Raw genomic sequence first — 17,547 nt, 5'->3', positions numbered from 1 at the left:
TCAAAAAAGCAGGTCCTGCTTAAACAACTTGATTTCATTCTATGACAGGGTGTAGGAAGGCTCTGCAGAAGGCTCCAGATTGACAGGCTGAGGACAACCGTATGATATGTAGCAAGGCCAAATGTCAGGTCACAACAACCCCCAGCTACACTACAGGCTGGGGGAAGAGATCCTCAAAAGCTGTTCAGTGGGAAAGGACCTGGGCATGCTGTTTGACAGTGGCTGAACATCAGCCAGTGTGTGCCCAGGTGGCCAAGGATGCCAAGGGCATCCTGCCTTGTATCACGAATAGTGTTGCCAGCAGGACCTGGGTAGTGATTGTCCCTCTGTACTCAGAAATGGTGATGTCAGCTTAAGTGCTGGGGTCAATTTTGGGCTGCTCAGTACAAGAAAGACACTGAGGTGTTGGGAGTGTGCCCAGAGAAGGCTGAGGAAGGGTCTGGAGCACAAGTGACAAGCAACTGGACCTGGGGATGTTTAGCCAGGAGAAAAGGAGGCTCACAGGAGACTTTATCACTCTACAACTCCTTGAAGACAGGCAGGAACCTGTAGCCAGGTTGGGATCCATCTTTTACTTCCACGTGCCAAGATACAGAACAGGAAACAGCTTCAAGTTATGCCAGGGTAGATTTAGACTGGTTATCAGGTAAAACTGCTTCTCTACAACGGTTGTCAAGCACTGGACCTGGAAGGTGGAATGAGTCTCCATTCCCGTAGGTATTTAAAAGACGTGTAGCTGTGGTGTTCAGGGACATGGTTTAGTGGTGGGCTTGGCAATGTTAATGGTTGGACACAATGATCTTACAGGTATTTTCCAACCTAAATTATCCTATCTGTTGGAACAAAAACTGTATCAGCTACAATTTTTTTGCAACATCCTTATGGTTTTTTTCTGTCTCCTACTCCACTAAAAACTAACTTGATCATCAAGTTAAAGCATAACAGACATCACTGATACATGTGAAAAATATTGCAAGATTTAAGCAATTAGAACTGCTTGCACAGGAAATACCTCGTTTGATGTGAAGTGGATGAAGGATGTCAACATTGTGGGGGGGAAAGATATAGAGCAACTGCTTTGTGAAATAAGCAGCCATGAATCGTGCCATGGATCGAATCACAGCCATGGCAGTGTCAGTATGAATGCTGGTTATCATCCACAGTTCATGCTGAAAATACTTGGTATCTAAAGAAAAAAAAATAAAATCAGATTATAACATTAGAAGAAAAAGAATTTTAAATTTGAATGCTGCAATTATTTAATCACAGGTTATAAAACAATTTTTTAAAACAAGCAAACATATAACTTCTTGACAAGCTTTTAGAACTTACAGAGCTTGATCTTTTAAACTAATTGCACATTATACTAATGTTAGAAGACTTATATACTGGGTTTTTAATGACTGAAGATAGTCTTTAATCTTTAGTATCAAATTCAGACCGGCACTGAGTCAAAAAAATGCTTGTTCAAACTTGGAAATTCAGATTTCACTGAGATATAGATTTGTAATAAAAAAACAATTTATAAGCACCTGCCAAACTAGGACTGGTGACCAAACTAAAATCTGCTATTTGTTCATGTATCACAAAAAGGTTAAATTAATATCAAATCAAATCACATCACTTTCCCCTTATTTTTTGTTTTTGAAAGTCTTTCTTTGAGAGGATTTGAGTCTAAAAATATTTAGCAGGTGACTGGTAGACAATAAGCGCTGTCTAAACACATATTCCAACAAGTGCAGCTCAAATATCATCTGAGGATCAGAAAAAGTCACTGAAAACAGTGTAAAGCAAAAAGCATCAAAAGCTGTCAGGTGCGCATGTGAGGGCACAGAAATTAGACCCTAGGTTATTCAGTGTCAACAGACCTTACGACACTTTTAAGCAATATAAACATACCAGAAAATTCTTTCATCTGACTCGTGGAGAGCTGTGATCGCCTTAGAATCTCCCTTACCAGATGATCGCAGAGTCCCTGAGCTTCACACATGTTATACTGATACAGGTGACAAAACAGTATTGAAAGGTAGTATCTACGCTGAAGAAAGCATGCTCTTTTTCCTCCTGCATTAAAAGATTAAAAAAAGGTAGAAGTCCAAGTGGAAGAGAAAGAATAAACACAAAAAGAGATGCAGCAAATCGAAGTACTAGTTCTTTCCTCTCCAGAAACACATCTACATAAACAATACACTTTGTGGAGAAGAAATCAGGAGCAGCTGCTTTAGGATATGATCCTTCTATACAGCCTCTAAGTCCCTAGTAAGTTAATGCTCATCCATGACATTTTTATTTCTAGAGATATGGCAGTTTTCAAAACAATACTATGCATAATTGTTAAGACACAAAGACAGGAGAGTTGAAGGAAGCCTAGCCTTGAAAGAAAGAATGCTTGAATCACAGTGGAACTGCTTAGACATCCACCAAACTTCTAATATTCTGAATTTTTCTCAATGAAGTATTCCTCATTTTAATAACCAGCAGAAAATTTTCTCATGATGCCTTCAAAGAGACTCTGATATATCTGTTTCAAATCAACTCTTCAAAAATTCCTGACACAAGTTCTATTTTGTTACTTTCCAAACACTAATTAATTTTGCAGCTACTAAAAGAACTGATATTTGTTCATCTGTTTTTGTCTCCTTCTTGCTCACAAATTTATTTAGAGCTTTTCTGTATCACGTACTTCATAATCTCAAGAAAGTTCTGATATTAAATCAGAATTTCACAGAATTTTCTCAGAGATCAACAAGACTTAAGTTTTCACTGGTGTCTATTTATCCCACCTTAATTTCAAATATGCGTTTCTTTCATGCATTTCCCTTCCCTCTATGCATTTTACTCCCTCCTTCTGAAGGGCAAACAGAGTCACAAATGTAAAATGATTATAAAATGTACTCCATCCATCCTCAAAGATTTTATCCCTTACCTTTTGTCTTGAGTTCACAAAGAGATCTTTTCCAAATGTCCACAGATTCTCTATATGAGCCCATAAGGAACTTCTCCTCACCTATAAAAGTCACATATTAACAAATTAAAAACTCTACATAGTTACCTATAGTGACAGATACATATGATCTTATTTCAGCATCAGAGATTTACTGAAAGCAGACCAAAATATGTAAGCCCCCAGTAAACTTCTATTCTCACAATTAAGTCTAAGTTTTGAGCGTCTGAGAGAAGATGCCAGGATAGGTAACGTATCAGCTCTCCTCCAGGAGAAGCTAATGTATTGTGCAGTGTGCTGTAGGAAGATGAATTAGAATTGTCATTTAAGGGAGAGAGATCAAGAACATGGCAAAGGAACAGAATTGTAAAGGAAGACATAACTGGGAAGCTGGGCTTAGCAGTGAAGAAGTAAAAAAGTAAAGTAGAACAGGACAATAAAGTGTAAGATATTAGGCTACAACTATACACTGTTGTATATAAATAAATGTGCTACATTAGCAAGTGCCTTAGGTTACACTAATTTAGATGCTTAATTGAAACTGACTACATTTCTGAATACAACACGCTCATGTCCACAACGACCACGTAGAGCGAACAAGCTTTCTACACAGAAATCCAGTAAGAGAGACATTGTGATGCCCACTTACTTCAGAAGAAACAACACAGAAGATGAGAATTAAAATTTTCCATTCAGATTCTTTAGAACATGGCTCAAAGCAAACTGAAGTCAATTCAGTCTTTTTATTTAGCTTAACAAGCTCTAAAAATTATAATACAGTCTACTGACATACCAGGACATTAAGACAGAATTACGGTAAGAATTTTAAGAGAAGTCTCAATTCACTTCTTAAAAATCTTGTAGTCAGTTACCAATTGGTAAGTTGGACCTAATTTTACTAGTTTTCAATTAAAGGTTTTACTAACCAGATACAGAATTAATCTTCAAATGTTGTTCTAATGTCACTCCTGAAGACTGGATGGTTGCTTGTATATGACTTAAAAGCAACGAGATGACAGAAGCCTCTTCTGCATTGTTGTTCACTTTTCTTTTCAGCTGTACCTGATACCAAACCACTTTCTTATACAACAGTCGCCATAGTACAGTCAATCTGTAACTCAAGAAGTACAGTATTATCAAATTAAGTAAGAATTAACAGAGTTGCTTACATCAATTTCTTACATTCTTTTATTTTGCATTATGAACCTGAAAATTAAGTTGTATCAACTACTTTCTTGACTATAGTAACAGGAAAAAATGAAGCACTTTTTGCTTCATTTTTTACTAACAAACATTAATTCTTCCGAATTTTCTTAAGCACAGCAATCTACTTTAAGAACCTAAACACCCCCAAAATTAATCCCCTTTCTAGCTAAACAGGGTAACAAAATACTCTCAGAGAAACCTCAGAACAGGTATTAATATCTTTACAAACAAGACTGATTCAAAACAAAGCGTAATACAGAAAAACAAAGACAAGAAAACAAGTTTGAGAAGTATGGCTTCAGGGCTAGCAAGACCCTGCTGCCAGCTCAAATACATAGTAAGTTTTACAATACAAGCAAATATACATTTTAAGAGGCTTGAAAAAGCTTGCACGAAACTGCAACACATCTGTATCTTGAAGTACTACTGGGTTCATAATTGACACATAGAGTCAGCATATGCACAGTGCTTAGCACCTGGAGCAAAATTAATAAAAAAATATGGATTATCTTCTCTGAGACAACTGCAAATTGCATATCAGATTTGCAGTGAAGACAGTACTATAGTTAAGGATCACTGAAGAAATACCTTTTACTGTAGTACAAATTAATTCATGAGCTATATAATGCTACTTAGGTTCTAAATGTCCAGAAAAGAAGAAGCCTGCTCATGTTAATAGCACACTTTGATTGGAGTTTTGCAGCACGGAAAAACTCCAGTGATAACAGTATACTTTTCCAAAAGTTGAACAGCACACCAATTTATGTGTATGGAAGAAATAGCTCTAACAGTTTAGTAAGCTTCCACAAATGGATTCTTCTTACTGCTCTGAGACACTACATCCATAATGAATAAAAACTTTGCTGACACATTTGATACACTGCATATAAGCAGACTAATGCTCCATAGAGTTTGCAACTAGGAAAGAGTGAAACACACAAGAGACAGCTAAAGCATCTAAAGTTTCAATACCTGGACTGATGCTGCACTACCAGGCCTGGTGTCAGCTGTCAACCCATCAGTTATCTCCAAACTGATCTGCAGTGATAGTTTAGTCACCATAACCAAACTATATTCAACTACAGATCTGAGCCTTAATCTATATGCTTTAATTGTTTATCATGCCTTTCCATAGAGTAAAAGGCAGGAAAAGAAACAAAAGGATATTTAATTATACTTTTAACTCATACAATTCTTGTTCCATCATATAGAACCATTTAGGTTGGAAAACACCCTTAAGATCATTGTTTCCAACCACTAACGTTGCCCAGCCCGCTTCTAAACCATGTGCCTAAACACCACAGCTAAACATCTTTTAAATACCTACAGGAATGGAGACTCAGCCCACTTCCCAGGCAATCTGGTCCAACTTGACAACCCTTTCAGAAACTGTGGGGTGCAGAGCTGGACACAGGACTTGATGTGCTGCCCCACCAGTGCCAAGTACAGAACAGTCACTTGGTTCTGCTGCCAGGATTCCATGGGCCATTTCTGGCCACCTGGGCACACAAATTGGCTCATGGGCAGCCAGTGGTGCCACTCTACCCCAGCCTGTGGTGCTGCATGAGCTTGTTGTGACCCAAGGGTAGGATCTGGTACTCAGCCTTGTTGAACCTCACATCACTGGCTTCAGCCTATCAATGCAGCCAGTCCAGATCCCTCTGCAGAGCCTTTCTGGCCTCCAGCAAATCAACACTCCTACCCAATGTAGTGTTATTTGTGAACTGACTGAAGGTGGTCTTGATCCCCTCACCCAGTTCACTGATGAAGATATTAATCAGGGCTGGCCCCAGTACTGAGCCTTAGGGAACACTAGACTGACTGCAGCTGGATGTAACTCCACTCACCACCACTTCCTAGGCCCAGTCATCAGCCATTAATCCATCTTAACCTAGCAAAGAGCGCTTCTACCTAAGCCACAAGCAGCTGATTTCTCCAGGAGAAAGTTGTGGGAGCCTATGTCAAAGGTTTTACTGAAGTCCAGGAAGACAATACCCAGAACATCCACAGCTTTTCTCTCATCGATCAAGTAGGTCACCTGTCACAGAAGACCAGGTTGGTCCTGCAGGACCTGCCTTTCATAAAGCTATGATGGCTGGTGTTGCTGTACATTTTTTTCCCAGTGCAAAGCTTATTCATACCTTTTTTCTGATTTTGCATCATGGTTTACTCGAGGATGTTCTCTAAGCAGAGATTTCAGTGAGCTGAACTGCTGAGTAGTATTGTCATCAAGAATTAAGAAAACAGGCACAGCGAGTGAGTCAAGTTCCACAAGAGTATTACTGTCAGGAGATGCAAAAAAATTCTCATACTGTAGTACACACACTCTGCTTAGGGTGTGAGAAACCATTTTCAAAAGACAGAAGCATGCCAAAAGGTTTTTTGAGAACAACTGATCTTGTTGCTGTACAAGCATCAGTTTTAAAGTTTCTAATGTCAGCTTTGCCACATGCCCAGTCACACTGGCTCTTGAATGCCAGTACAAGGCAGCCAAACACTGCTGAAAATATTTCAGGACACAATGCATCCACTGAGTATTCTTCACAGACTTGTTTAAAGATGCATCCTGGTTTAGCAAAGTACACTTCACAAACTGAACAATGCTGAAAAAATGGATAATGCAATTCACTGTGTAATTCAGTAATGCATCTTTCTCTTCCATATCTTTTGAAATCCCTATCTGCCATGCACCCAGGAGGTTTTTCTGAACGGAATATAATTCCAATGAAGACTTATCTTGCTCTTCAAAATCATCTTCTGCGTGGATGGTATCAAACATTGATGCGAACTCTAAGCAGCCTTCATCAGCTTTAGCAATAGATGAATAGATTCTTTGGTTATAGAGGCCGGAAGAGCTATTGTAAAACTGCTTTTCATTGTCTGATTCTTCTTCATGGTCCTAAATCAAACAGGCAAAAAATCAACAGTTTAATTCAAGTTCATTGAGAGAGATAGAGCAAGCAAGTGAGAACATACAGACTGCAAAGAATCACCATTTAGTCAGTCTCATAAATGAAATTTTTATGCTTAATTACCTTGCTAAAATGCTAGTACATTTAATAAACTGCAGTTTCATCTCAATCTCAAATTATGTATTGTTATTTGCAAAACAGTTGGGCAGACAGAAATTAAATTACCTAACAACAAAATTATACTGCCAATACAGCAGTACATTTTACACCAGAAAGTGAAACCCCTTCCTTCATTAAGCCTAGAGTACAAGACAGAGATTTTACCAGATATCTGTAAGATATAAAAGTCATTCAGTAAAAGCTCAAAAGTTTCAAAGAACAAACCAAAACTCAAAAGCATGAAATGAAGTTGGGAAAGGCTGTTCAATAACTATCACAGGGCCGCTCTTTCAAAATACAAATACACATTTTGGAACTGGTTAAAGAATCCTCTAAAACTCAGGATAAAGTTAAGTATCTTACTTATTAAGACTGTTACTAAATTGTCTACAGCCCCAGCATATCTAATATCTAAGGTTACATTTTATTATAAAGTGAAGCTAAAGTATTGGGCTTCCAGGGAGAACTTACAGCACCTTTTATTACATAAAGGACGCTACAAGAGAGCAGGAGAGAGACTTTTTACATGAACAAGCAGTAATAGGACAAGAGGCAACAGTTTTAAACTGAGAGAGGGCAGGCTTAGATAAGATATTAGGCAGAAATTCTTTACTCTGAAAGTGCTTAGACTCTGGAATGGGCTGCCCAGAGAAACTGTGGCTTCCCTACACACTAAGTGTCCAAGGCAAGGCTGGATGGGGCTTTGAGCAATCTGGTCTAATTCCCCGACCCTGAAAGGAGGCTGGAACTGGACAATCCTTAAGGTGTCCTCCAACACAAATCATTCTATGTATTGAAACACAATAAACTGATATATAGGTATACTGGCAGATATTCTTAAAAAGTCAAAACATGCTGAATAAAATAACTTGCTTAAAAATAAAAATCAAGTATCAGTCTGAGAAAATAAGCATATTCCTCATGCCTATAAAGAAAACGAGAATATTGAATAATTTTAAAAACACTAGTTAGTATAAATAAACTTTTTTTTTAAAACACCCCCTGTTATTTCCTTTTAAAATACCTTTAACTTCCATAAATTCACAATCCTAAGTAGAAAAATGCTATTAAGTACCAGTTCCATGGTTTTCTCATTGATTTCTGTTGTGTCCTCCTCCAGGAATCTTGGAATGGTGGAAAAGATAGAGCTTTGGTTTTGAACTTGTTTTAAAAGACTAGATTTTAAAGACAACAGTGATCGTAAGTACCGAGATCTCCCTTTACACTAAAAGAAATAACAATAACAGAAAACATATTATCAGTTTCAACAAGACAGACAGTTTCTAAACAAGTCAATTAAACTGGTTACTGATATAAAAAGCTTCAGTTTAAAAGTCCCAGACAGACAGGGAGAATAGATCAGAAAGCATCTACTGCACAGAAACAAATTACCATTTGACCATACTTTGGGGAAGAAGAATTCTCTCACACCAGACAACTTCCATTCACAACATATTGAAAGAATCTGCTTTCTTGATGTCTGAAAAAGCCCTAGAAATCTGCCTGGATGTAGTGTTTTCCTGCATTTTTACTAATAACATCTCTGTAAGTCCTCAAAACTTTGCTCAGTATTCTAGCTTTTTCAAGAATACCATGATAGGTCACTTCTCCAAAAATTAGATTAGAAACTGAATTTGAAGAGAAGCTGCATTCTATCAACAAACACAAATACTCTAAACTAACTATCTATTGTATCTTACGTGGTCAGCAACAATTGCAGGACCTCTTCCTTCGATGGATTCCCTTCTCCCAGACTTGACTTAATTCAGAAGTGACAGAAAATTAAACAGATATGTTTTAACTAAGCTTTAATTGCCACCCTTGACTGAAGACCCAGTGGACAAATGTATGCAGTACCATAGGGACTAAGTTATAGAGGATATACATAATTCTTTCTGCATCACTCTGAACGGGTGAGTTGATGAGAGTAGCATAATGCCTGTCAACGTTCCCAGTCAACTCTACAAATACAGTAATCCCTGTTCCTTTTACAGTTCCAGAAAACTAATATAGTGACAGTTCAGACTGTCCCACTCACACATTTTCCTGAAAAATCACTCAGACATCAAAGGAATAAAATTTCAGGAAATCTGTACTCACTGCCTTGCAGATCAATATGTCACTTAAACAACTTTATAATTCAAATGTACTTGTATACTTTTTCATGAAATTTTTTACTTAAAACTTACGAAATAGCTCATAACCTTACCCTGAAGTTCAGCAGATTCCGACGGATGTTTTCAAGCTTTTGGGTTGAATCGAGCAAAAGAGATCTTATAAATCCTGATGGTGAAAAGTTGCAAGGAAATCTTAGCAGTGTTATCATGTATCCATCAGAGACAATGAGGTAGGGTAGTCTTGGATGTGAAGCAACAGAGAATCTCTGTCTCAGGAGATCACGTTCAGAATCAGAAGAACCAAGAGACTGGCTGGAATCTCGACAAGAGCGGTGCTGTCTAAAATAGAAATACATCAAAAATCAAGAAGCAACTAATACATGTAATAATTATGAACAGAATAATTTCAGAACATGTAATACCATGCAATCTACTATCCAAATAAGTCCCTACAGAATACTAGGGAAGATCCTTCTACACTTTTGCAGGATGAGCACTCTGAATGACACTATTTATGCTTGCAAGATGCCAGTATTTTGCTACAGCAACTCCTTTTAATTCAAATATGTTAAAACCAGCTTTCAGTATCCATTTATTATGTCATTAGTGATAATTCTATTTTTTCATATTTAGAATATAAATTTCTATATAACACTTGCCTTTCTAGCTTGTATTTGGTATGACAAATGCTTGAAGATGAAATTTGAAGGGTTGGGCTAAGAAAGTCATATATGAAATACAAAAATCCCTTGAAAATCTGAATCTGATGATTTTAGCGTTACTTCAGATAGTAAACTGAAAAATTTTATGAACACTTAAGTCTTCTCTTTCAAAAAGGTATTTCCTATACAGAAACCCCTCCTGAGTTCCAGAAAAATATGTAATACATATATTCTCATATTAGCCACATTGTTTGTGTTTATTTGAAAAAACGTATCTGCATATATTCAATATGTCATCATAATTCATATATTATAATATATTTTAGTGTCTTATCTTTCAACCAGATAGTGAAAGGTATTATACTGCTTAGAATGTCTTAACAGGTTGTTATAATTGCACACTATGTGGTTTAAGTCATGCAAAGCTAGTAAGACTTAAAAAAAATAAGTTTAGATTCTATTTTGTTTTTTCTGTTTAGACAGTGTTACTTTCAGTTTATACTAAAGTGTATTATCAAAGATCCTTCTGCTCTCCTGTGCACCCAGCAGCATAATCTCTGAATTTAGATCTGGAGAATCCCAAAGCAACATTTTAAAAACTAGCTAAAAAACCTTTTGTCCATGCCAATACGCTATTTACAATACCTTACATCAGTTTCTACACATAAAATTAAGTAATGAGCAGAAAAATAGCATTGGATTAAAATAAACATGTACTTTTAATACTTTTGCAAGTTTAATTCTCTCTCATATCATAAAAATATGCTAGTTTTAATTACTAATTTAATTTCATTTCTACAAACACTTCTAGGAAAACAAATCACTTTATGTATACTTACATTGTCACAATGTCAATTTTCATCATGACAAACGCATTATAAGCAATAGAAGAGAACTATAAATGAGAAACAGATTGGAAAGACACATGAAAAGCAAAAGAGCGAATCTGAAAGATAACACTTATGCAAAATTATAATAAATATGATAGAAATAAGGTAAGATCAGAAGACAGAAATGTATAAACCTTTTTAAACTCTTTTACCTGTATGTTATTAGTGGATGAAATGGAATAAACTGTGCTGGTCCAAATTCTACAGAGCATCCAGAAGCAATTAAGGTCAACAATTCCCCCATACATGTCAATAAAACCAAACATCCACGCTTTAACATGCAAGCCAAGAAAAGGCTATCAGGAGTCCAGCTCATATCGCCAACCCAGTAAGATCTAAATTGGGCAGGTAAAAAAATATTTTTTCTGTGTCAAACTTCTGCATCAGAGCTTAGGATAGTTATAAAATTAACAAACCAACCATAACACAAAACCAAAAGACCCACAACATCAGCAGAAACAGCACCAATTACTGACCTGATAAACCTGGATGGGGTTGTGCTATTCTTGCTACTACAACCTTTAAGACTACCCGAAACAGTTACAAAATTCAAGGTGTTTAAAAACAAAACCTGAGTTGCCTAGAAAGAAAACATAAAGATATCACAATTGTATCAAAATGTCCTTACTGTAAAAAAACTACAACTAACTTACACATTACGTTTAGTGTACTGGTAATATCATTATACATGGAAATGACATTGCATTTCAATATTTTTCACTATTTGTACATTTATTGAATTCCACACGTTGTGCTACACTTGAAAAAATAACTAAGGACTATTATACACTTAATTCCACATTCTTCTTAATATCACTTTTTCTAAAACACTCAGTATAAAATCACTCTTCTTCAGTCTTTCTGGTAATTAACAAGCAGAGCTTTGAAGGATTGTATCATCCCAACCAGGTACAGAAAAAAAAATGGCATGCATTCCCTGTCATCATTTGCATTAAGAAGTACATTAAAATTTGACCTCTGAGTTAACAAAAATAACATTATGAAATGAAACTCCAAAACATGTTAGGCTGAAGCTTGACAGAGAATCACCCAGAATTTTTGCAGATCCAATACAGCAACTGGAATGAATTTTTTTTTATTACACCTTAAAAATTACAGAGAATCTTATACCAACTTCTAAGTGAGCACCACACACAATTATGAGTTGTAGTAAAAGTTTTTTGCTTTGGATATCAATGTAAATATAATTTCATGTCCCCTTATGAGTACTGAGAAATCATTCTAAAACTGTGCTCTTAAATTCTTGTTACCACTCCATTCAAAGTGAACTCTTAGCTTAAATGATGCACCTTCATATATACCTTTGGATCAGTTTGATTTACAGCTACTGCAAGTAGAAGTCCATCTCTTGCAAATGCACACATCAGAGCTCCTCTTGACTTTACAGACACACACTGAGGAACCAAATTAACAAGAGAACAAGTCTGCTGTACCCACTGGATCTGGTATGGTGAAGAACTAAATACCAACAAAAAGATAACAAAACCAAGTGGTTATTCCATTTTGCAGAATGGGATTATTCCTATATAATAAAAAACCATGCAAGACAAAACCATATAAAGCATGAGCTATTAAAAACAAAAAACTGTTTTTCTTTATATGCCTTACAAATGAAAAAAAATATTTTGTACTTACACAAGTTTAAAAATTATGTCTAAGCACTAAGAATTATTTTTATGGGATGGGATTTTTATGATATCTCTAAGTCTAGAATATGCAAATATATACAGATCAATGACATATAACTGAGGCACTTGCGTTCTAGCTAGGAACAGCTTCCTCAGATCTTGTAATACCATCCACCACAGGAATACTCAGAATTTGAAAATTGACAGTATGTGGTCTGAACAAAAAATCTGTGAATGATACATTGCTGGAAGTGTTCAATGACATGTTGGATTATGCTTCCAGTAACCTGATCTACTGAAAGGTGCTCCTGCCCATGGTGGGGAAGTTGGGCTATATGGTCTTTACAGGTTCCTTTCAATCCAAACCATTCTGTGATCCTAAAAAAATTTAAAACGTGACAGAATATACAAGAAAGATTCTATCCTGAAGTATGCCATCTAACTGACAGGGAAAAAAAAAGAGCATTAATATGAAAAAGTGAATTAAACAACAGCAAGCAATGAAACTAAGCATGAATTGGCATAAGAATATATGACAAGATGTCTGAGATATGTAGACAAAATTTCAGGCTGGAGTTACTATGATGTTGATAGCTAGCTAGATACATAAATATGCATTTCTGCACTGGCTATATTACGCTCTGTTTCATTTTTTATATAGTACCAGAAAGGAACTACTGCGCCACTGATAAACTGAAGATCAGGTCAAGGACAACATCATTGCTAAGTATCAAAGGGACATCATATAACAAAAGCAGTTGTACCACATCATCACATGCAGGGCAAAATTTTAGCAAGTTATTCAAACAACACCTGCAGAGGGCATATCCATCTAAACTTATAGACATATATGTCACCCAGGAAGAGGAATGGACTATAGACGTGGTCCAGATTATTACTCAATGGCATTTTTAAGTGGTTGTACCAGTATAACTATTTCAGTACTTGGTACCAACCCAGATAAAGAAATGCACATGCACACCTTCATATCATGCAAAAGAAATAAAAAGGGCAACAGAAAACCAATAAAATACACAAATCCACATATTAAAGAAGAAGAGGTAGTCAGGGCATACACATCTGCACAGTATAAGAAATATCAGAAAATATAAGATATATAAGCAATATAAGAAAAAACAAGAAAAGTACATTCTATCATCATGATGCAAAAAACTATGAAACTAAAACACATGTGTGCGCCAACAGGCATATGGACACATAACTACCCACACAGAATGGTAAATACACACAGTTTTATCTAGCTGTAAGCTAAAAATGGAAGTATGGAATATGTAAATAAATAGTGTTGCATTAATGTTATTAATAAAGTAATTAATGTTGCATTACATTATACCAGGGACATGTAAAGGATGGGGTGAATGGCTTTGAAATGACAGAGGGCATACCATAAGTAGGTGCTAATAATCATAGGCTAATTGACCATCCATGCAAATGTGTTCAGTTGCATCTCCGAATCCCAGCTCTAAAAAATAATTAAAGCATTCCTGACACCATTGTACCTTCAGATACCTTTGAACTTACCTAACATTTTTAAAGGTATTTTCATGCCATCGAAGAATCAAAAATGTGAACACCAAACCCTCATCAGAGTAAAATACAAAAGAACACAAACAGCAATCGCCTAGTACCTTTAAAAAAAGAGAAAACTGTCAAAATAACCCCAAGAAGCTTGCAACACACAAAATTCTCTTTCATTACCTCAATAGCTATTACAAATCAGATAAAATAACAGTATATTGTCATTCAGAAATGTAAAGGCCAGCAAGAATGTAAGTGGGCCAGAAACTCTGATCTGATGAAGTATGGCTATTGTCATCAAATGTAACACGAACCAAAATATTAAGCCTACACAAAATGCCGAAGAGGCAGATGTTGCTTTCAAAATTCACTGCAGCTCTTGTGGCTCTAATTTAATTAAGAAATAAAATTACTGCTTTAGGGTTTATTTTTTACCTCATTTTGTATGAAAACAGCATCCACTCCAATTTCTTTTTATTTTTTACCTCATTTTGTATGAAAGCAGCATCCACTCCAATTTCTTTTTCTTCAGTAGAAGGCAATATGACTGATCCATCAGGTAAAATTTGTGTCCAGCGCCCAGGAGAGTTTTTACCAGAAACTGTATTTTCATGTTCTGTGCTCTCCCACAAAAAGGCACATGCTGTAGGAGTAGTTAACAGTACCTTTCTGCCATCTCCAGATACATACAAGTACAACCTCATTAAACACTCTGGAGAAAAAAAAACAAACAAAACAATGTGCCAGGACAGTTTCTGTTCCTTTGTTAGACACAGAATTAAAAAGAATAGAAAAAGGAAATTTGTCTTCTCATCTATAACAAGAAATCCAAGCTGCCATGTTAAGTTTTCTTTAATTTCCAGCTTCATCACTGATAACAGATCTTGGGCAGCAGTAAAGTCAGATGGATGCTCATCTCTATGCATCCTATGAATTATCTTTCCCACAACACTTAACCATTGGAGATGTTTCCTGAGATTGCCTAAGTGCTTTACTATGGATTAGTTTTAGCTCTTAAGTGTACTATTGATCTTCCCTGAAATGACAGAATTTCTTGTGCAACACCTAACTTTAGAAGCTGGTATCAGTGATGCTATCCAATACAAAACAATATTTGATACTTAAGTTTGCAAATATGTGTCTGTATTTTATTCTTTCCAGATAGCATTTGTAAAAAAAGCCCACCTAGAGAATAAGCTTCAAATTATCCATATACTGTTTACATTAAATGTACATCTGCCCTAACTGATAACCTAGTCAGGAAGGTTTTACAGTAAAAAATAACCAACAAAAATTATACTTACAGTATCTATGAATAAACTATTTACTGGGGATTACTAAATTAAAAACCTGTACCACTCAAATGATATTTGCAAAAGTTTAGCTAGCACACAAATTATACAAATGTAAACCAGTGTGAGAACACAGTTTTTACTCACATAAAAGAATGAAAAACAGCTTTCCCTTAATTCAATCTTTTCACAGGATTAATTGAAAAAAAAAACCTACCTTGTGCTGCTGCTACTACTTTCTTGGACTCTTCAACTGCTGGTACAATTTTCAAGAAGTCCTGATCTCTATTCCAAAGAAAGAGATCTCCTGATGTAAGTATTCCTGACAACCAAGCAGCTGTATTGGTTGGGGGAGAGAAGTTTCGAAGCATATTATTATGGAGTTCTTAAAATTACTTCTTTTCCGTCTTAGCCACAGTTTCAAGTGAATTGGCAGATCCTTTAGATATCTGCCTTTCTAGGCTGTTACAAATACAAATAAAATAACCCGAGGTTATAATACATAAGATATTATACTTAACCATTTCCTGATGTTGTTAAGACAACCACATTTTTCAACAATGACTGTAGCAAAGGAATTTTCTTCTTTGTCTTCCCTGACGCCAGGTTAATTTCATTTATATGTTTACCATCTAGAAGAAAAACAGCCTCTTTTTCCTATTGAAAGAATAAAAGAGCATTTAATTTTTTAAAATGCTATTTTCTGCACAGGCGTATAGAATAATGCAAAGATAAAAAATGTTAGGGGAAAAATAATTTTCAAAAATACAATAAGGCAGCAACTGCCATCCTAATTTAATTATTTGGTATATTTGCTTTATACATTACATCTAGCATGGACTTACAGTGATGATGAATTTGATTCACAGGTTTCAAAATACCAAACTGATCTTACAGTCATTATTAAAAACTAGTTCAAAGTACCGCTGAAACTACCTGCTAAAAATCACAAAAACTGGACGTTAGCTATCTTGTCTTGTAGTGTTTAATTTAGTGAGATAATTGCCAGTGGCTTCAATAGAAAAAGAAAAGGAATCAGCCTTAAATTGCTACCTACTAAAATTAAAATCATAGAAGAAAAAAATTTAGTGTGATTTTATCAAAGAAATCTAAGAAAGTATGTCTTTCAAGAGATTCAGGATGAAATGGGAAAAAAACAAAAATTCCGCATTTCCCACAATGTACTGTAAAAAATATTGTGAAAAAACAGAATCATCAAAACAACAATGTCATCTAAGGTGTGGGTCTTCGGAGTAGGAAAAAAAAAGGTTCTGCAATGGGTCTGAGAAATTTTAAATCTCCAGCCTCATATCAATAAAAGACATTTATTTTCTAACTTTTAAGGTCACTCAAAATACTTCCTGAGGTTGTTAATACACCCTCCTAAGAAAAATGGAAGAGCAAAGTATTACAAAAACTAAAACTCAAAAGGTTTATTACACTTACCTGTCCAACCCATGACACACGAGGCCATGGTTTTCTTTGCTTGATACACGTAGACATGAGCACATCTAGCTTTATCTCCATTCTTACTAAACCTCCAGGTAACCATTAAAGTGGCTTTTCCACACGTTTACAGAAGAACTGAAGAAAGACAAAATACCCAAAAAAACTGAGGTTTTTGTTATCTGGGGGTAGGTGCAAAGGAGAGGAATTCAGACACAAAATCTTTACTATCTCTAGCAGCTTCCTGCAAAACAGAAAGACAACTGATGCTTCTCCGTGCTTCCAAACATTTTCTCCGGGCCGCTCACGGGTGATGTGCTGCTCAGCTGTGCGGGTCATAAGGAGTTGAGAGAGAGAGCCTCAAATACATTGCTAAGAACTCCAAAAACGCACAAGACGAGGAAAACGTCCCGCAGCCTCGTCCGGCGGAGATCAGGACCTGCAGGGCCGAGGAGCCGGCCTGGCGCGGGGCCAGCCGCTCACCGCAGCGCGGGGAGCCAGGGGCGGCACAGGCCTCCCCCGCTGCCGCCGGGCGCCACCCGGCCACCCGCGCCGCCCGTGCTCGTCACGGCGGAGACGGCCCCCGGGGCGGACTCCTGCCCCGGGGCACCAGCAGCGGGAGCTGCCGCCGGCCCGGACCGCGGCTCGCTGGGCGGGGCCGGCGCGCTGAGGGAACCCGGCCCCTCCGCCCCGCGCTCCCCCCGCGCAGCCGCACCCGCAGCCGCCAGGCC

General features: G+C 36.8%; 1 protein-coding gene across 1 annotated transcript in view; it reads right to left on the bottom strand.

Annotated features, from left to right (window-relative positions):
- The window catches only part of CPLANE1 (ciliogenesis and planar polarity effector complex subunit 1), a 57,891-nt gene extending 40,994 nt beyond the window's left edge, over positions 1–16,897 (bottom strand). Inside the window, exons 1-15 of the mRNA XM_062512924.1 lie at positions 16,817–16,897; positions 15,892–16,027; positions 15,588–15,707; positions 14,564–14,790; positions 14,082–14,188; positions 12,213–12,369; positions 11,367–11,470; positions 11,043–11,225; positions 9,431–9,677; positions 8,297–8,446; positions 6,292–7,049; positions 3,871–4,055; positions 2,927–3,007; positions 1,900–2,064; positions 1,013–1,186 (exon numbers count right to left, since the gene is read on the bottom strand). Coding sequence (XP_062368908.1) covers positions 1,013–1,186; positions 1,900–2,064; positions 2,927–3,007; positions 3,871–4,055; positions 6,292–7,049; positions 8,297–8,446; positions 9,431–9,677; positions 11,043–11,225; positions 11,367–11,470; positions 12,213–12,369; positions 14,082–14,188; positions 14,564–14,790; positions 15,588–15,707; positions 15,892–16,027; positions 16,817–16,897 — 2,875 coding nt within the window. The remainder of the gene's footprint in view (positions 1–1,012; positions 1,187–1,899; positions 2,065–2,926; positions 3,008–3,870; positions 4,056–6,291; positions 7,050–8,296; positions 8,447–9,430; positions 9,678–11,042; positions 11,226–11,366; positions 11,471–12,212; positions 12,370–14,081; positions 14,189–14,563; positions 14,791–15,587; positions 15,708–15,891; positions 16,028–16,816) is intronic.
- Positions 16,898–17,547: the final 650 nt, after the last annotated feature.

This window comes from Cinclus cinclus, chromosome Z (assembly GCF_963662255.1).
Source record: "Cinclus cinclus chromosome Z, bCinCin1.1, whole genome shotgun sequence".
Lineage (NCBI taxonomy): Eukaryota > Metazoa > Chordata > Aves > Passeriformes > Cinclidae > Cinclus > Cinclus cinclus.
This window is presented reverse-complemented; position numbering and strand designations above follow the sequence as displayed.